We start from the raw sequence: 19,369 nt of genomic DNA, 5'->3' as shown, positions 1-19,369 counted from the left end.
TGCCTCCACCTTAGAATGAGAAGCTGTGAACTAGATGCGAGTCATTTTTCAAGCCTCGCTGGTCACTGGAATCTCCTGGATGGGTGGGAGTGGACTAGAGATGGGAGTCTCTCCACAAAGATCAATTTCTAGCCTATTTTCCCCCAAAACCTGCATGCTAATTTAGTAGTTTCTGGAGGGTTCTCATGTATGTTGTCAGTCAGCCAGGTTGGAAGGCCGTGTTCCCAGTAAACTCTAAGAGCCCTTCTGATCCTGACCCTGAGATGTCATTGCTTTGAAGTTGGTGTAATGATAAAAAACAATTTATTAACTATGGCCCTGTCCCTGGACATTTGAGCCAGCAAAGGAGCACTTACTGCTACTGCCTCTACTGCTGCCGAATGACAATAATTCTGTCTGAATTGGGGGCCTCCTTTTTAGTTGAGAAGTTATATTCATACAGAAGTTAATTTCACCCTCTTAGCAATTCTTTGAAGGGAACCAGGAGTTAATATCTCTATTTATGAGTGACTTTGAGGCTCACAGTTTAAGGGACATTCCCAAGTTAACGTTAGAACTCAGGTTTTCTAACTCTAAATCCAGGTCTCTTTCTATTATAAACATTCATGCAAATAAAAGAAGGAAGTTATCCAGTATGGGCAGAGGATATAGGGAGGGAGGAAATTACTGAAAAGGGCCATTTACAAAACAACAAAACCCACCCTTCAGAAGGCCCAGCCCAAGTTGAGAACTGGATTCTGGCTTGTCCCATAGAGGATCCGTGTGGGACTCGGGTCTAAAAAAGTAAGCTTGGATGGGAAGGAAGGCTTGGGCTTGGGTGGGGTAAGCAAGGTGCCTCTGGGCATGCAACAGGTAAAGGGCACTTATTCTCAGGGTCCTGCAAGTGCAGGGTCACCCACAGAGCATGAGTGCCTCTTTAAACGCTGTGTCCGGGTCCACTCCTGGCCTGGTCGGAGGCAAAAGAACCTGTGCGTGTTGTGTCGAATGGATCCTTAACTTCCTGACTCCCTCCTTACAGAACAGATTTAAGACTTGTTCAGGTTTAGCTAATGAGTGTGAAGCAGTAGAGCTACTGGCATCCAGCAGAGGGTTATTTTTGATTCTTAAAAGTAAAACAAGTTCTAAGTTGGTGGATGCCATCTGCACCTGCCTATGGCTTGATCTCCCTAGCTGGTCAATCCAGGCACGTCACTTCACCTCTCCGAGCCTTCACTGTACTGCCGAAAGTGACACAGCATCACAAGTGGAGAGGACACCACCTCTCCTCGGGACTTCTAAAATGTAAGGGTGTAAGAATTTAAAACTCTCTGTGATGACTGGAGCCAGCCACATTTGTGGGGTTAAGTCCAAATTTACCTATGTGTTGTTTATTACAGTTAATCGCCAATTGTTAGGCTACTGAGGGGCAACTTAAAGGGAATGTAGCAGCTGTGGAAGTAAAAATGAATGTCAAAAAGCTGGTACTTGCTCTTAAGTAATTGCTTCTAACTAAGATTTGTGGTGATGTTCAGCTTGTGAGTTTCACGTTTCCTAATTGACAGCATCACACATTTGAAAAATCACTTTGATGAAGATTATTGGCACATAGGCCAAGGGCAAGTGAGTGGGCATGGAAACTGTCATATGTCTGTTCATTAATGACTTGTTTAAAGGGCTGTCTGCCTGGTGACCTGGGAGAAGAAACTGATTATCTACATGCAGAAGGCAATATTTTTGCAAAATGTGCTGCTATTGATGAATATCTACTATGAAGAGAAATTGTCTTTCTGAAAAGAAGCTAATATGAATTCTTAAACAGATATTTACAGCCTGTCCCATTTCTCCCAGTTTATAAGGGACTGGGTCTCCAGCACCATGAAATGTTCCGTTCACCCATGTAGGTGTCCAGCACAAAGTCTAATTCTGCATAATCATCACAGAGGTCTAGGCACGGTCCCAGGGAACTGAAAGACCCACTGCTTACTGCTTGACCTGTAGCCAGGTCTCCTGGGGCAGGGCCTTAAGCTTCACTGGGAATTCATGGTATTTAAAATATTTTTTCATGAAGGACTTTCCATTTGGAAACTTACTGTTCTGTGTGCCCTGCTAGATCACTTGCTGGAATATCCCTTCACTAATGAATGGAGGTAAATCATTCCATTTTACTACCTGGTTGCCCTTAGAACCAGTACATTCCCCTTTCTTCTCAAAATGAGGCACATTTATTTGTTTGGATTGTCTCCAGCTGGCTGGCTTGGTTATGACTGCATTTCAGACATGTTGGCTGCTGCTTCTCCAAGAAATAAATGGGCACCGGAGGGCAGCAAGCAGAAGGAATAAGGAAAAGGAATGAAATTGCTGCAATAACCTTGAGGGCGATGTCTTTCTGCCTCCAGGCGCCCGTTTCCACCCGGAGACCGAGTCACATTCAATGGGAGAGACTGCCTTTGTCAACTCTGTGCACAGCCGATGTCGTCCAGTCCGAAAGAAACCACCTTCTCCAGCAGTAAGTGCCCCAGTGACCCGCTGATGTGAATACCTATGTAGTCCAGAGGTAGCTCAGGCAGGTACCTTCCTTTTTGAGAAACGCTGTTAGCTGGAAATGAGAGTCATCTATCTACTTGAATAGATATTTCTCCAAAGATGACCATTAAAATGGCCAACAGGTACATGAAAAGGTGTTCAATGTTATAAGTCATCAGGGAAATGCAAATCAAAACAACCATAAGATACCAACTTATACCTGTTAAGATAGCTATTATAAAAATACAGGAGATGACGAGCATCAGCCTGGGTGTGGAGAAAAGGGAGCCCTTGAACACTGTTGGTAGGAATGTAGATTCTTGACGTAGGCATCATGGAAAACAGCATGGAGGCTCCTAAAGAAATTAAAAATAGGCCAGGTGTGGTGGCTCATGCCTGTAATCCCAGCACTTTGGGAGGCTGAGGCGGGAGGATTGCTTGAGCCTCATTTAAAAACAGCCTGGGCAACATGACAAAATCCCTTCTCTACAAAAAATGCAAAAAGTAGCTGTGTATGATAGTGCACGTCTGTAGTCCCAACTACTTGGGAGGCTGAGATGGGAGGATAGCTTAAGCCTGGGAGGCGAAGGTTGAGGTTGCAGTGAGCTGAGATTGTACCACTGCACTCCAGCCTGTGTGACAAAGCTAGACCATCTCAAAAAAAAAAAAAAAAAAAAAAAACCAGAAAAATAGAACTACCATGTGACCCAGAAATTCCTTTGCATACACAAAAATATCTAATATGTGAAAAAAATTAAAGTAGGAATAAAATTAAAGCAGAATAAAAGAGCTGCACTTATATGGGGCAGAGAAGACTTCTCTCAAATATGACACCTAAGGAGAGGTTTGAAGAAAGTGTGGGAAAAAGCTGCACATATATCTGGGGACTTGTCATTATTTACAAGGTCTTGTCTGACCTGTCAGAATCCATAGAGAACCTACTTACCCCCACATAAAAAGACTGGCCAATTGCACCATTTCTTCTGGAAAATAACATCGAGTAGGTCAGTTAACACACATTTTAAGTTGCTGCATTATGAACTGTGGGCACCAAGCAAGGAAGCTCTACTCCCATCTCTTTCCTGGGACATTAGGAAGTGAACTAGAGGTTTGCCTTGGGTTCTGTGGCTTTTGCCAGTCCTTGGGAGATTTGGAATAAACCTCTTTAAGCCCTTAAGTGAGTCTTAATACGTAAGGATGAGATAAACCACTTCTGCACCAGAGAAATTCAGTGCAATTTATAATAGTGATTCCAAATCTTCCTATTAGAGAGAAGTGTTATACTTGTTAAAAAGAAGAATGTTCTGACTAAAGCATTTGCATAGAAATTGGATTTTTGACCATTGGGAGGAAAGAAGAAAATACACATATTAGCACATGTTATTCAGCACACATGACTGGATCCTTGGCGTGTGAATTTATGTGACCTGCCGACAAATAACAGCAGCTTGGGTAGGATGATAGCTACAAAGCAAGGCACCATCCTAGACCCCTAGTAGGGTTTCAAGTCCTTCACCATTCTTGCTACCCTGCCCCAAACACAAGAGATACAGTTAGCCTCTGGTCACTGGGAAGGTAACCTCCAGTGGGAATTGTCACCCCATTATTTGGGAGGGCTTGCTTTGAAAGTACATTACCAAAAACTTTGAAGGAATTCTTGTCCAGTTAAGAAAAAGAGGCCCTGTAATCCCAGCACTTTGAGAGGCTGAGACGGGCGGATCACGAGGTCAGGAGTTCAAGACTAGCCTGTCCAACATGTTGAAACCCCATCTCTACTAAAAATACAAAAATTAGCCGAGCGTGGTGATGGGTACCTGTAATCCCAGCTACTCGGGAGGCTAAGGCAGGAGAATCCCTTGAAACCGGAAGGCAGAGGTTGCAGTGAGCCGAGATCGCGCCACTGCACTCCAGCCTGGGCAACAAGAGCAAAACTCCATCTCAAAGAAAAAAAAAAAGAAAAAGAAAAAGAGGCTTTTATGATTTTTATGAGTTCCAGAATATGGTGATAGCTGTAGCAGAGAACATGTCCACAAGGCCCATCATGGGAATGGCTGTGTCCTCATTGTGAAGTCCTTTAGTCCAACTACGTTTTTTGATAGGTGGGGAAATTGAGGCCCACGGGCATACTTAAGGTCACATAAGCTATCTAATAAGATAGGGTCAGATGCGCGTCTTTTGGCTCCTGGTTTTTTGCTTGCTCTCTCTCTCTTTTTTAAATCTAATACTCTTCATTGTTTGGTTTAAGATATAGAAGCATGATATCTTTTAAGGCTTCCAACCCTCTCTGGCCATGTAATTTGGGAACATGTTTCCTAGTCACAGCTCTACCGAAATGTTGATTCTAATTTTTATTAAATTTCTTTATCTATATTTTGTTTTTATATGGCATACATGTTATGCACATGTAAGTGAAAATTAAAAACATAAAAATATAATCTAACTCAAAGCCATTGCATGTTTAATATTATATTTAACCATCATTGCTTATGTGCAAATTGTTGGGCCAAGTTGTATTTTCTCCTTTGCTTCCAGTGGATGAAATCCCATTTCTATGCAACTGCTTTGGTCAGGACATCTTTATTTTTAACAAGTACTTGTCTATTTAAATAAGTACTCAAATGGCATTTATGGGGTGTGTGTGGGTGTCTATAAAAAAGAAAGCTCTTTTATATAGATACACACTTGCAAATTACCCAGACTAGACAGGCACACAAATATTAGAGCAATGGGAATTTCTGGCAAGTTTCAGAAATTCATTGGAGCATAATTAGAAAACACTTGTTTGCTATTCGTGACTCTTCAAGAATTGCCCTATACTTTAAAACTAGCCCGTGTGACTTTAGTTCCTCTTTTATGACTTTTTAAAAATTTTTAATGTTTTTTTAAAAATTCCAGGGTACATGTGCAGGACGTGCAGGTTTGTTACATGGATAAACGTGTGCCATGGTTGTTTGCTGCACCTGTCAACCCATCACCTAGGTATTAAGTCCCGCATGCCTTAGCTCTTTTCCCTTTTTAAACTTAGTAAAGCTTCCTAAGTGGAAGTAGAAAGTAGCCTTTTTTAAATGTGAATCTCTCCCTTGATAATGTTCACAGAGTTGGTGAAATCTACCAGAAAGCCAAGGCCAAGGTCCTCTTTCTCCTTTGAAATATCCTGTTCAGAAATGAGTTTGCTCTTCTGAACCACAGTTTTATTTCACATTCTGTGACTGGTTTCCCATCATCTCTAAATAGGAGGGGAAGACAGCAGATAGGTAGAGAAATACGAGCAAAGTAGATGGAGTGGACATTTATATGAAAGAGTCTCTGACCTTATTGAGGAAAGATGCAGCCTTTTTCTTTCAGCTGCTCAGCAGCTGCCATGTCTGTATTGTTCTGCTTTAGGAAGAGCTCCCACTGGAGTGCTCTGATCAGTGCTTCCTCCACCTTGCAGTAACTCTTCTAACCTTGATATGTTTTATTTCCCTCATCAAGCACTCACATAGTACTTATGATATATCAGGTACTGTGTAACTGGTTCACATTATTAACTCATTTAATCCTCATAACAATCCTATAGCTTGGCACTAATACTATCCCCTTTTCAGAGAAGAAGACACAAATGTCCATAGAGGTTAAATAATTTGCCCAATGTTCCATAGACAGTATCAGAGCTGGGATCTAAACCCAGGTGATCTGGCTCCCGATGCCATGTTCCTGTCCCTGATATTTCTTTGATGATGTAGGTATCACTCTCTGATTTTCAAAGACGTGAGTGCTGAGCCTTGGAGCAGTGGCACATTTGTCTGCAGATTATCCAGGTGCCCTGACTCCAAGAGCTGTGCACTTTCTACATGGGAGGCACAGCAGCCTCCCTGTTATATCAAGTGTTGGTGAATGGAAACCACCAGACAGTTTTTGTTTTTGAGACAGAGTCTCGCTCTGTCGCCCAGGCTGGAGTGCAGTGGTGTGATCCTGGCTCATTGCAACCTCTGCCTCCCAGGTTCAAGCAATTCTCCTGCCTCAGCCTGCTGAGTAGCTGGGATTACAGGCATGCACTACCACACCTGGCTAATTTTTGTATTTTTAGTAGAGATGTTGTTTCACCATGCTGGCCAGGCTGGTCTCTAACTCCTGACCTCAAGTGATCTGCCCGCGTCAGCCTCCCAAAGTGCTGGGATTACAGGCGTGAGCCACCATGCCCGGCCAAAATCATTAGGAAGTTATTCATAGACGCAAACAACTTCAGTGAAAGATTATTGCCTTGAATTATTTAAAACTGTTGCTGCATCCAGTCTAATGCAATTTGAATCCAATAAGCAATAAACATTACGTGAAAGCAAGATAGTAGTGAAAGCACACAGGGTTTTGACGAACATTAACTAGATTGTTTTATTAGCTGATTCATATTTTTTAAAAAATATTATGCCCAGAAGACATGCTTTACAAGAAGGTTAAGTACAATCTTCGAAAGCTTCATTCCACTCCCTTCTTCATGTATTTACCAATAATGGAGAGAGGGGCTGGATTCCCATGGGTTAAGGAGGGATGTGAGAGAAAGTCTGTGTGTGGCAACTGAGAGTGTAGGGAATCGGGTTTGGGTTGTCATTTCCTACAGGGCTCCTGTGTATTTCAGACATCTGAGCAGAAGTGGGCTGCTGTCTACAGTCACCCTTTCCATGTCAAAGGGTGTCTGACTAGTGTCTGATGGCGTGTGGGTTTGCGGGGATTGACAAGATGAACACCCACACAAACACATGCAGGCTCATCTTTCTCTTTTCCCTCCTCTGTGTGCAACATCATTATTCTAACTGCAATTGGAACTCCTACAGGTATCAAGACAAATGCTCTAGTCTGACTGAATTGAAATCATTTCGACCGGGCGCGGTGGCTCACGCCTCTAATCCCAGCACTTTGGGAGGCTGAGGCAGGCGGATCACAAGGTCAGGAGATAGAGACCATCCTGGCTAACACGGTGAAACCCCATCTCTACTAAAAATACAAAAAAATTAGTGAGGCATGGTGGCGGGCGCCTATAGTCCCAGCTACTCAGGAGGCTGAGGCAGGAGGATGGTGTGAACCCGGGAGGCGGAGCTTGCAGTGAGGCGAGATCACGCCACTGTACTCCAGCCTGGGCGACAGATCAAGACTCTGTCTCAAAAAAAAAAAAAAAAAAAAAAAAAGAAAGAAATCATTTCAGATAAAGCATCACGTGCATGTTTCCAAAGGGGAGGCAGACATTTCCATTTATTTTACTTTTCTATTTAGTCCAGTAGCCTTTAATACATGCAAGATAACTTTCTTTTATCTTTATGTTCTCTATAAAAAAAAAATCATTGTCAGGTTGAGTGAGAACTGTCTGCCAAGGGAGTGTAGGAAAGATCTGCCCTGGCTTCCGAGTGCCTAGGGTCAGGTCCTGGCTCTTCCACTTACTAGCAACCTCTTTACTTCCCCATCCTCCACTTCCTCATCTGTGAAATGGGATGGTCATAGATCCCTACATTGTAGGATTACATGAGTAAATAAAATGCTATGTACTTATAAAACAGTAATTTACTGTTCAGGCACTGACTTCTGAATTTTCTTGGAGGACAGTTCCCACATTTTGTGACTCTGCTCTTGTCACTCTGCTGGTCATGACAGCTGCCTTTCTCTGCTCATTTGATATTTTCTACCAGTATAAAAACTGACAAAGGCAGGAATGCGTCCACACATGTAGCACATGGATTGTTGGAGTTTGACTCATAGTGATGAGTTTTTATGACAGCATCTCCAAAAACAGATCTGCCTCTCCTTCTTTAGACACATTCTCCCTATAGGATGCAATGGCAGAGGAGGCCTGGCAGGGAACTGCTGAAGAGTAGGGGTTCTGGACAAGTTGTTGACTGGTTCTAATTCCAGCTCTAGCACTTAAAGGATATGTGGCCTTGAGAAATCAATCTTTCTATATCTCTGTTTCTTTGCCTATACAATGGGAAACAATAGTAGTTCCTTTCTCATAAGGTAGTTGTGAAGATTAATAAAAATTGGGTGCTTAGAAAATTGGTGACACATAGGAAGCACATATGTGTTGGCCATTATTCTTTAAGGAAGTTGTGAAATTATGAGCCAGGAACTTGAGCCTAGACATACTCAGGACCAGAAAAGAAATCAAAAAAGAAAAGAGCACAGTATAACAGTTGACAGTGTGGGCTCTGCATTTCAGATGTGCCTAGGTTTGAATCCTGGTCCTACCTGTTCCTAGTCATGTAGGGTTGGGCAAGTCATTTGATATCTCAGAAACTCAGCGCCCTCATCTATAAATTGGAAAATCTCTGCTTCAAAGAGTTGTTATGATGACAAAGTAAGACACTTCATGGAAAGGCAGTCTAAATGGGGAGAGGGGACCTGTAAAACCTATGTAGGATGCTGGGCGCAGTGGCTCACACCTGTAATCCCAGCACTTCGGGAGGCTGAGGTGGGCAGATCATGAGGTCAGGAGTTTGAGACCAGCCTGGCCAATATGGTGAAACCCCATCTCTATTAAAAAAAAATAATAATACAAACATTAGCTAGGTGTTCTTGCACGCGCCGGTAGTCCCAGCTACTCGGGAGGCTAAGGGAGAAGAATCGCTTGAACCCGGGAGGCGGAGGTTGCAGTGAGCCGAGATCATGCCACTGCACTCCAGCCTGGGTGACGGAGCAAGACTTTGTCTCAAAAAACAAACAAAAAACCCACGCAGGAGGAAACCCACCCAGAACAAAGGCTTTGTTATTGTGTGTCTTGAGAAGTGAAATTGGAAGATAGAGCAACGAGGCCGGGTCCAGGGATGCCTGGAGGAGTTTGGCCACACAGAGTTCCTGAGGATCATTTTAACCTAGAGGATGACCAGATGAAAACAATGTTCTAGAAAGACTAAGGTAGAGAGAGTCATATGCAAAATCACTGATTTTGGATCAGGGATCAAGGTTGGGGGGACCATTGATTGTATTACTGATAATGGCTGTGGGAAAAGATGAGGAAGGTAAATGAAAATCTCATGTTTATAAAGATCTAGGATGCCATTCACTCGTTCAACAAACATCTCATTGAGCACCTACTGTGTTCCAGACATTGTTCTAGGCACCAGCTAATTTTTTTTTTTTTTTTGTTTTTTTGAGACGGAGCCTCTCTTTGTCGCCCAGGCTGGAGTACAGTGGTGCAATCTTGGCTCACTGCGACTTCCGCCTGCCAGGTTCAAGTGATTCTCCCACATCAGCCTCCCAAGTAGCCAGGACTACAGGCATGTGTCACCACGACTGGATAATTTTTTTTTTTTGCGTGTGTATTTTTTGTAGAGACAGGGTTTCACTATGTTGACCAGGCTAGTCTGAAATTCCTGACCTCAAATGATCGACCCACCTCAGCTTCCCAAAGTGCTGGGATTACAGGCATTAGCCACCAGTCCTGGTCTAAATTCTTTATTATATACTTAACGTATTATATTACTATTATACATTTGTCACAACTAGGAAACCGCATTGGCGCATAACCAATTGCATTTTAATTGTTTACATGCGTGCCCACCTCCACTACCAAGAAAATGAAAACTCACGGACAGACAACTCTGTTGTCTGTCTTTCTTATACAAGGCCTAGCACTTAAAGTCCTAGATAAAAGTTCCGGAAATTGAATCAAAGCTTTCTCTGTCTCTAGACAGGGCTAATTACAGTCTTCTCATTTTAAGTATTCATTGAAAAACAACACACATATTACAGAAACATACAAAAGGGATAAAGATCACCCGAAATCCCATCACTGAGAGGTGACCTCTGTTAACATTTTGGTGAACATTCTTCTGAATATCGCTCTGAGTGCTACGGACATGTACACGGTTTTACATAACTTCTTCCCATAGTATTTTGTTTGCATGTCTTCTTTTCCAAAATCATTTATTCGTCTGAGTGTCACACAAAAGGCTGAAACCCTTAAATTTACTTGGGTTGCTTGGCAATGGGGTGAGCTCACGTGTGTCCTGGTAAAGCTGTGCTTTGATTTCCATTAGAACATATTACCATATAGCCCTGTTACCTCCTGGTATATTTCTCTCTCTGACCAGACCGTCAGCTACTGAACGGCAAGGACTGGTTTTTTTGTTTGTTTGGGGTTTTTTTCTTTTTGGCTTTTATGAACAGCACTGTGCACCTAGCAAGCACACACATGTTCATTTAGTGAGTGAATTGATACCATCCCAGGAGAGCCTCTGAGGGAGTAAATCTCAGCTCCCAGGTCTGAATGGTGAGGTCTGATTGCTGTTTGAATGAAGATGCAGTTTGCATGCATGTGAAGTAAGGTGTACTGGCATGTTTAAACTCTCTGTTATTTTCTCAAATCACAAGTGTTTCCCCTTACTTAACAGGGGAAGCAGTTATTGCTTCTGATAAATTTGTTGATAACAGAATCAAAACATGTTTGTTTGTTTGTTTGGTTGGTTTTTGAGATGGAGTCTCACTGTGTTGCCCAAGCTGGACTGCAGTGGCGCGATCTTGGCTCACTGCAAGCTCCGCCTCCTGGATTCACACCATTCTCCTGCCTCAGCCTCCCGAGTAGCTGGGACTACAGGTGCCCGCCACCACACCCGGCTAATTTTTTGTATTTTTAGTAGAGATGGGGTTTCACCGTGTTAGCCAGGATGGTCTTGATCTCCTGACCTTGTGATCCACCTGCCTCGGCCTCCCAAAGTGCTGGGATTACAGGCGTGAGCCACCGCGCCAGGCCAAAACATGTTTTTAAGAAAAGGTAGAGGTGTCAGGGAATGGATCTCCTCAACTTTGAGTATAACACTGGAGAGCAGCTGCACTTCTCTGAACATATAGGGAGCCAGCCCCTGACCTGGAGGAGGGGTGACCTGGTGTGGCAATTTCAATGTTGCTCTACTGGATATTGAGAGAGGTGTTGAGAGGCTTTGGAATCTTACGTAGTAGCCAAAGGTTCATTGCAGAGACAAGGTATAGTGCAAAGAGGAACAATAATATTCAGATTTTTCCTACTGAAATCTGTAACAATTATGACCCAGACATCAAGATCCCAGAGTGATCCATCTTTTCCCTCATCCTGAGCCTGGATTATCTAAGTTTCAAGAAAGGAAGAAAAATTTCTGCTTTATAGGGAATGGGTGCAACTCAGGGATTAATTTAAAAGTGCTTTCAGTAGGTGGAAAGCTAGTGGCATTTTGTTATTTGCTGTTTTTCTTTCAGCAGTTATATGTCTTATGTGATAAAGCCCACATCTAAAAACTTATCAGTAGAACTGGAATTTCAGTAGTTGGAACAGCAGTCATTTCCCAGTTTAATTTTAATGTTTAAGTAACAGTAAAAATTTAGCTGTTTAAAAGCACTGCTTTGTATATCTATAATTGTATATTTATACAGATTGTTCCTGGAAGGATATTTGAGCAATTGCTATTAGTAGTTGCCTCTAGGAAGGGAGAGAGAGAACTGGGTGGCTGGGAGACAGGGAGAGAAGGGAAATGATTTTTAGTGTATTTTCCACCCTATGTTTTTACCTATTTAAAAGCAAACTGTATTAAAAATAAAATAATGTTCATTTTTCAAAATAAAATAAGACTCATTCCAAAGTCTTGCTGACGCCTGCCCTTGCTGTGACCTTCAGCCATGTGTGTATTAAGTGACAGGTCACGTGATGAAAGTACTAAAAGTGACATTCTGCCCCTTCTTTTCTTCTTCCTATCTTTGGAATAGGGTAAATGAGCTGAGGTTTGCTAATGAGTATGAATCTGAGAAGCTGACGTAGAACTCAAGTATGATTTCCTCTTTGGCCAGAGCCCGGGTATGCTAGGTGAACATAGCCAGTTAAAGATTTATCATAAACCTCTTCGCCAGGTTAAAGTTTACACCTACATTAGGGAAATCAGCTCAAGAGCAAATTTTCTGGAAACAATTTGTTTTAATTGAGGTGAAATTCACATAGCATAAAATTGACCATTTTAAAGTGAACGTTTCAGTGGCCTTTAATGCATTCACTGCAAATGTGCTTTTGTACAACCATCACCTCTATCTAGTTCCAAAACATTTTCATCACCCCAAAAGAAAATTCCTGTACCCATTAGGCAGTTACTCCCCTTCCCCCACTTTTTCCCAGTCTCTAGAAACTACCAATCTGCTTTCTGTCTCTATGGACTTACCTATTCTGGATATTTTATATTAATGGAGTTATACACTATTAGCCTTTTGTGTCTGGCTTCTTTATTTAGTATCATGATTTTTAAGGTTGATCCAGTTCGTACCATTTGTCTGTGCGGTTGTGTTGCTCAACAACAGGGATACGTGCTGACAAATGCATCATTAGGTGATGTTGTCATTGTGTGACCTCTACTTACACAAACCTAGATGGTATAGCTTACTACACACCGAGGCTATATGGCATAGCCTATTACTCCTAGGCTACAAACCTGTATAGCATGTGACTGTACTGAATACTGTAGGCAGTTATAACACGATAAGTGTTTGTGCGTCTAAACATATCTATACATAGAAAAGGTAATGTATTGTGCTTCATGTTACGGAGGCTACAGTGTCACAAGGCGATAGGAATTTTTCAGCTTTGTTGCAATCTTATGGGACTACCGTCATGTATGCAGTCTGTCATTGACCCAAACATCATTATGTGGTGCATGACTGTACTTCATTTCTTTATGGCTGAATAATGTTACATTGTATGGCTATATCACATTTTGTTTATCCATTCATCTGTTAATGGGTATTTAGGTCATTTCCATCTTTGGCTATTATGAATAGCTCTGCAGTGAACATTCACGTATGAATATTTGTCTGAGTACTTGTTTTTAATCCTTTTGGGTATTGGTACATTTTAAGGGGAGTTTGCTAAGAATGATCCCAAATCTTGAAAGCATTGGTGGCCAGTTTTCTTAAGCTCTCCCAGAAATTACTGGGCTGCTGCTCACTAATGTTTATGGCATGGCAGGCTATGGCATGGGCACCATTGAATGGCCTTAGGTGATGGCAGGTAGCAGAGTTCATCTGGGTGCCTTTCTTCCTCTCTTGTTTGCTTTCTCTCCCACTCTTAGATCCTTGCCTTTTTCTACTGCTTTTCTTCTGCTCTATTGCTGGCCATAATTTGAGCAGAGGACCATATGGCCATTGCTTAGCCTGCTGGTAGAAATTTACTTCAGGTTTTCTAAACTTTCCAGAAAAAAGAGTATCAACAGTGCTGAGAACACAGCCTTCAAGCTTCAGCCATGTTACTTCTGTCTCCCTGCAAAAAGATCCAAAGTCCTTTGTGGCTCAGGGATCACATAATGTTTGCAAGGCATGTCTGGATTATATTTTGTAAGCAGAAGGGAGAACTGCTCTAAGCCCACAGGGAAGCACTGGTAGAGCCATGTGCTAGGTGGGTGGTCACTTGCCCTGCCCCGAGGGAGACCCCAGGGTGAGCACATCCTGTCCACTACAGCCATGGCCAGAACTTTTCACCCATGAAGGTTGGAAGTCAGTATCTTTTTCTTTTTTCTTTCTTTCTTTCTTTTTTTTTTTTTTTTTTTGAGAGACGAGTTTTTGCTCTATTTTCCAAGCTGGTCTCAAACTCCTGGGCTCAAGTAATCCTCCCACCTCAGCCTCCTGAGTAGCTGGGATTACAGGCATGTACCACCACACCCGACTGGAAATCAGAATCTTCAAGGTTGCCATGTGACCATCGCCTTTTCTGAGAGCATACCATGATTGGGTGGTGCTTGGCTTTGTTTTGATAACTTCCCATTTTCCTCTTGCTATGCAAATGGCATTTTCAGGCAAAAGAGAACCCTTCTTTTGATTTCAGGTCAGTCCCTATGATATTTACATCCTCAGAAATGATGTGAGCAACCACATGAGACCAATGGAGGAGGGACTGGAAAGCAATGATGCTCCAGGCCTGTCCTCCATCAGCTGGGCTTTTGAAATTGTTACCTGGTCATTTTGAAGTTAAGAATATATTTATTAGGGTGATGGTTCATTCTATACATATAGCCCCTCCTTTTAGTTATAGTTCTGAAAACATACATGTATACACACACACACACACACACACACACACACACACACACTAGTTCTCCCTGACAGGACCTGAAACCTTAAATATTGGAGGTGACAAAACAGTCTTAATGTTTTATGCTAGTATTTTTATTTCCCATAAAAGAATCTCTTTTACATTCCCAGGAAATACAGGCTTATTACTATTTCTATTTATTGTTCAGAGAAATGGAAGAGAGGCAGTTTAAGAGATTCTTATCCAAGGCAGTAGACACTGTCTTTAAGCAGATACTAAATTTCTCAGCTCCTAGCTAGTTTTCAACAGCCTTTCAAAGTACATGTTCTGCTTGATAAATGAATACTCTCAAGTAGCTGGAGTACTTGCTCTCTAGAAGGCACCCGCATCCTTCACCCTATTCCAAGCAGGCCCTGAGAAATTCAGCCCTCATGGGCTCATCAGATCAGCCATTGAGTCCAGCCCTGATTGCAGTAGCAGGTGTGGGGGCCATTCAGAGCCATCCTGTGAACGTCATTAGCAGAAGTTCTCGGACTCTCAATTCTAATACTTCTGGGAATGGGGTCTGAGTTGGTATAAAGTCCACAACAGACTATCTTCTATTTCTTTTGTGCTCACCATCATACATAGAAGCATTTGCCATGGGATTCCTGTGTAATAAATTGTTAATCAGTTAATCCAGAGGAAAGGAAAACAACCTGACTCCTTTTAGTTTCCTGTTCACATCCTGGTCGTGGGTATGGGGGGAGGGGGAACACTCAGTACTAGCTAAAGGAGAAGGGTTCTTGACCTTGAGAATTGGTTACCGAAACACCAGGGGTTTGGTCTAGGTCCCGCTGCTCACTGCACAGAAAGTCAATGACTGAGACAACAATTATTGCCAAGGAAGAAGGCTTTAATCGGGTGCTTCAGCCAAGGAGATGGCAGATCAGTTTCAAATCTATCTCCCTGACTGTCCAAAATTAGAGATTTATATAGTACAGAAGAAATGTAACAATGTATAATGAAACAGGAACTAAGGAGGGGGTAAGGAAGCAATCATGATGAATGAGGGGTCTGGCATCTCATTGTCTGGATGGGTTATCTAGTGAGTTTCAATTCTTTGATTTTTTTTTTTTTTTTGAGAGTCATAAGGGTCCTTTTCTGAGAAAGGAACTCAGATAAAACAATTATTTTTGGGCCTTGTTACATTTTAAGGGGAGTTCACTAAGAACTATCCTAACTATCAAGCTTTAAGACCAGAAGGGCCAATTTCTATATTTATCCAAAAAAAAAAAAAACACCTCACTATGGAACTATTGGGTCAGTTTCAAGTCCATAACACTTCTAACAGAATTCTGTGGGACTGGTTTAGAAATAAGAATTAGAAATTCAAAATGTGCAATGGCCTCTATTTATGAAAACTATGACCAAAGTAACTAAAACTCTAAGTATATATGATATATACTTAAAACAGAGGAAAGATAAGATTTATTGCCAAATACCAGGTTGTAGAGGACTTAGAAAATGGCTGCTGCCCTGCCTGCCTTCTGCTTTCCTGATGAAGGCTGACCCTCTGTTGCTGTTATGGGCCACTCTGTTGCTAAAACTTGTTTGTTGTGCGGTAATTGTTTTCCAAAGACAACAAGAACCTTCACTTAAAATAGCACTTCAGAGGCTTGCCCTGGCTTTCAGTGTGTCCAGCATGGCCATTAAGACAGCAAGGTGAGCCACTGACCTACAGGGACATGGATGATTATGCACGGTCTAGTTCAAGGTTACATACTCAGGCTCCACATAAGCCTTTCAAAATCATCGAGCCATTATTCGTAAATCTGAGATGTAAAATATGTATACTATTGGGACCCCCTTTTCCCCAGAGTGGGAAGACTTTGCACCCACATGAATGTTTTGACTTCCCCACCCAGTATGTGTCTTCTGACCTTGTATTGCTTTTCTGGCTAATGGCAGCATAGAATTTCAGAAGCTAAAAAGTAGTTTTTAAAAATAATCCTTGAAAAGTGCTTAGCGTAACAAATTTGCGGTTTCACATTCTGTTTTGTACTCTATTCTTTCTTATGTTGACCTCATACCCATGGTGTTTGCCATGACATGCTAAAAAAGAAAATTGTGGACTCATTTGAGTGACTTGCTTTAAATAAAAAACATGGACTGTGGCCAGTCAATATTTGTCAACTCCTAGGTGTCTGATTTGGGACCTGGCAACATTGAACAGCCTGGATGAAGATGAAGGTCAACATTCAACAATATACACTTGCTAGACCAACATTCTTATCACTACTAATGATGGGGACTTTTTGGTCAAGGAGAGGTTTTCAAGTGCCTGAATCATTTCTGCCTCAAAGATGTCGAAATTGCTGCCCAACTCTTATACAAAAATAACATAAGGAAAGTCTGGGTTTTTTAATCCATGTGTTGCAAACTCATGGTCCTAGGAAGGCCAGGCTAGTAACACAGTTGCAAGTGGTCAGTTCAAGCATGAGAACAGGTGGCAACTGACACACTTATGGAGGGATGGAAACCCTTGCCGACTGGAACTATCTGTCCCGTATAAAGTGAGCAGTCACCACGTGTCTCTAAACAGTGATTCCCGTGGTGGAATCCACATGTCAGGGGCTGAGCTAACATGCTGAAGGCTTGTGTTAAAGGCAGCTTGTTAGCAGAATCTGATCCACGTTCAGGTCACCCTTCTCTTGTGCCCCTTCTTTCTCTTTCGGATAGAACGAGTATTCTCCCACATTCCACCTCCACCATTTTATTACACAAGACTGGGAAATCCATGTTCTCTAGGAACAAATGAATGACAGGATAGATGACGTTAAATTCAGGACCTCAACTTACCCAAACCCTAGAACTTAAATTTGTTTTTTTTTTTCTTGGAGCTCCTTAGCTTGAGTCCTGGCCAGGGATAAAGTACTGTAGTTAACAGTCTATTAAAAGGATATTTTATAAGGTCTCCAAAGTCTTATTCCACTTTCTATTAATAACAACCTAAATCTGAAATGATTTTGTTTCTATTTATTTTTTATCCATGTGTATAGCCAGGAACTTATTTTGTACTTTTGTTTATGACAAATATGGTTTTTTGTTTTTTTTTAAGATCTATTGTAAAAAAGCATTCCAAGGAAAGCTTGAATTTTCTTGAACATACCTGGGCAACAGTTTCAATACTGAAAATTGATTTTTTAAATGCTTTATTTAAAAATTTTTATAGTAAAGGGCATGCTCTGAACTGTCTTAAAATCCCTCTGGACGTTTTCTAAGTCTCAGTTATCTCAGTGTCTCAGCAAGCATGGGTTAGATGCATAAAGTTTCTCCCTAGTTTTTTAAAGTAATGATTTACATTCAGTTCACAATAGTTCTCTACATAGTCTTTACCTTTGAAGGAACACCTCATGCTCTTGTTCCGTAGTGTCTGTTTTTGCCCCTTTACAATGAAGGAGGCAGGAACCAGAGAAACAAACCCATGATCGTAGATTTAAAGTGAGAGCAGTCCTGTAAGCATCAAAGCCTGGGTTCAAGGGCATTTGAGAAAAGAAGATTTGTCCTCTGTGGTTAATTGGGCAGGCAAAGCCCGGGCCCACTCCAGGCCTTAGTTTCCGGTGTGTAAAATGAAGCATTTGCATCAGATGGTCTATAAAGTCTCTCTGGCTCTCAGATATTCTGTGGTCTGTAAAATGCAGATAATCTCTATTCTCCCAGGTTAGTGGGAGCCCTAGGGTAAACTGAGATAACAGACATGCAAACTTCAGAGCACAAGATGTTAATTTTCTTATGATGATTATGAAACTAATGAGAATCTAAAATGCCTTCCCCAGAAGCTGACAGTGGGCCATTTACAATGTTTTAAAGGGAAGAGGAAATGTAAGTTATGTTAGATTATCGCAGGTATCAGGACAGTAGAGACACCAAGTGTTTACATGTATGTGCCTGAAATTCGGCTCGGTAATTACACATATTACGCAGCCTGGGAAAGCAGGTATTGCTAACCTACTCATTTTACAGACGAAAAAACTGAAGCCCAGTGGTTGCCTAGTTTGCCCAGGGTCCCTCTGTTCAGTGTCAGAGCTGGAATTTGACTCCAGTGCTCTTCAGCTCCAAAATCCTTAACTGCTGTGAGTTGCCCAATTAGTGTCTAGAATAGGCCAAGACACACAGGGGACAAAACAGTGAAGACTTATTTTTCCCTATTGCTACTTTTATTATCCTCTATCAGAGCTGCCTTTTCCACCTTAATTATATCTTTTAGAGACAGGGTCTCACTCTGTCACTCTGTCACCCAGGCTGGAGTGCAATAGCGTGATTACAGCTCACTACAGCCTTGAGCTCCTGGGCTCAAGCAATCCTCCCACCTCAGCCTCCAAAGTAGCTAGGACTTGCAGTCCTAGCGCTGCCACGCCTGGCTATTCTATTTTCTGTAGAGACGGGGGTCTCACTATATTGCCTAGGCTGGTCTTGAATTCATAGCCTCAAGCGATGATCCTCTTGCCTTGGCTTCTCAAAGTGTTAAGATTTAAGGTGTGAGCCACTGTGCCCAGTCTGATGATATCTTAGATTACATAGCTTTCTTGTCACTTTCAGCTCTTCAAAGTCCAGTCCTATTAAAAATTCTCTTCCCCCATCCATTTCAGAGCTTCACCATTTCCTAGGTCAGGCCCAACCCAAATTGGAGACCTGCAATGAGGCTGGTCTTTCTTATCTCCTTTCTGTCCTTCAGGGTTCCTTTGGGGTTTTGAACAGGGGGTGGGGAATTAGAAGTTGAGGGGACAAGGTGTTATATAACTGGCGTTATTGTGCTTCTTTCTGCTAACACTGGCTGGAGATTTTTAGTGGGGATGGGGCATACATTTTGAGTTATTTGACCAA

The 19,369-nt window shown here is 42.0% G+C and overlaps 1 protein-coding gene across 15 annotated transcripts in view; it reads left to right on the top strand.

The window, feature by feature from the left end:
• Positions 1–19,369, top strand: part of ABLIM1 (actin binding LIM protein 1) — a 336,688-nt gene that overhangs the window by 194,443 nt on the left and 122,876 nt on the right. For all 15 annotated transcript variants that reach the window (XM_016919407.4, XM_016919406.4, XM_016919409.4 and 12 more), the window contains exon 4: positions 2,376–2,485. In XM_016919407.4, the coding sequence (XP_016774896.1) occupies positions 2,376–2,485 (110 nt within the window). The remainder of the gene's footprint in view (positions 1–2,375; positions 2,486–19,369) is intronic.

Source organism: Pan troglodytes, chromosome 8 (genome assembly GCF_028858775.2).
Source record: "Pan troglodytes isolate AG18354 chromosome 8, NHGRI_mPanTro3-v2.0_pri, whole genome shotgun sequence".
NCBI lineage: Eukaryota > Metazoa > Chordata > Mammalia > Primates > Hominidae > Pan > Pan troglodytes.
This window is presented reverse-complemented; position numbering and strand designations above follow the sequence as displayed.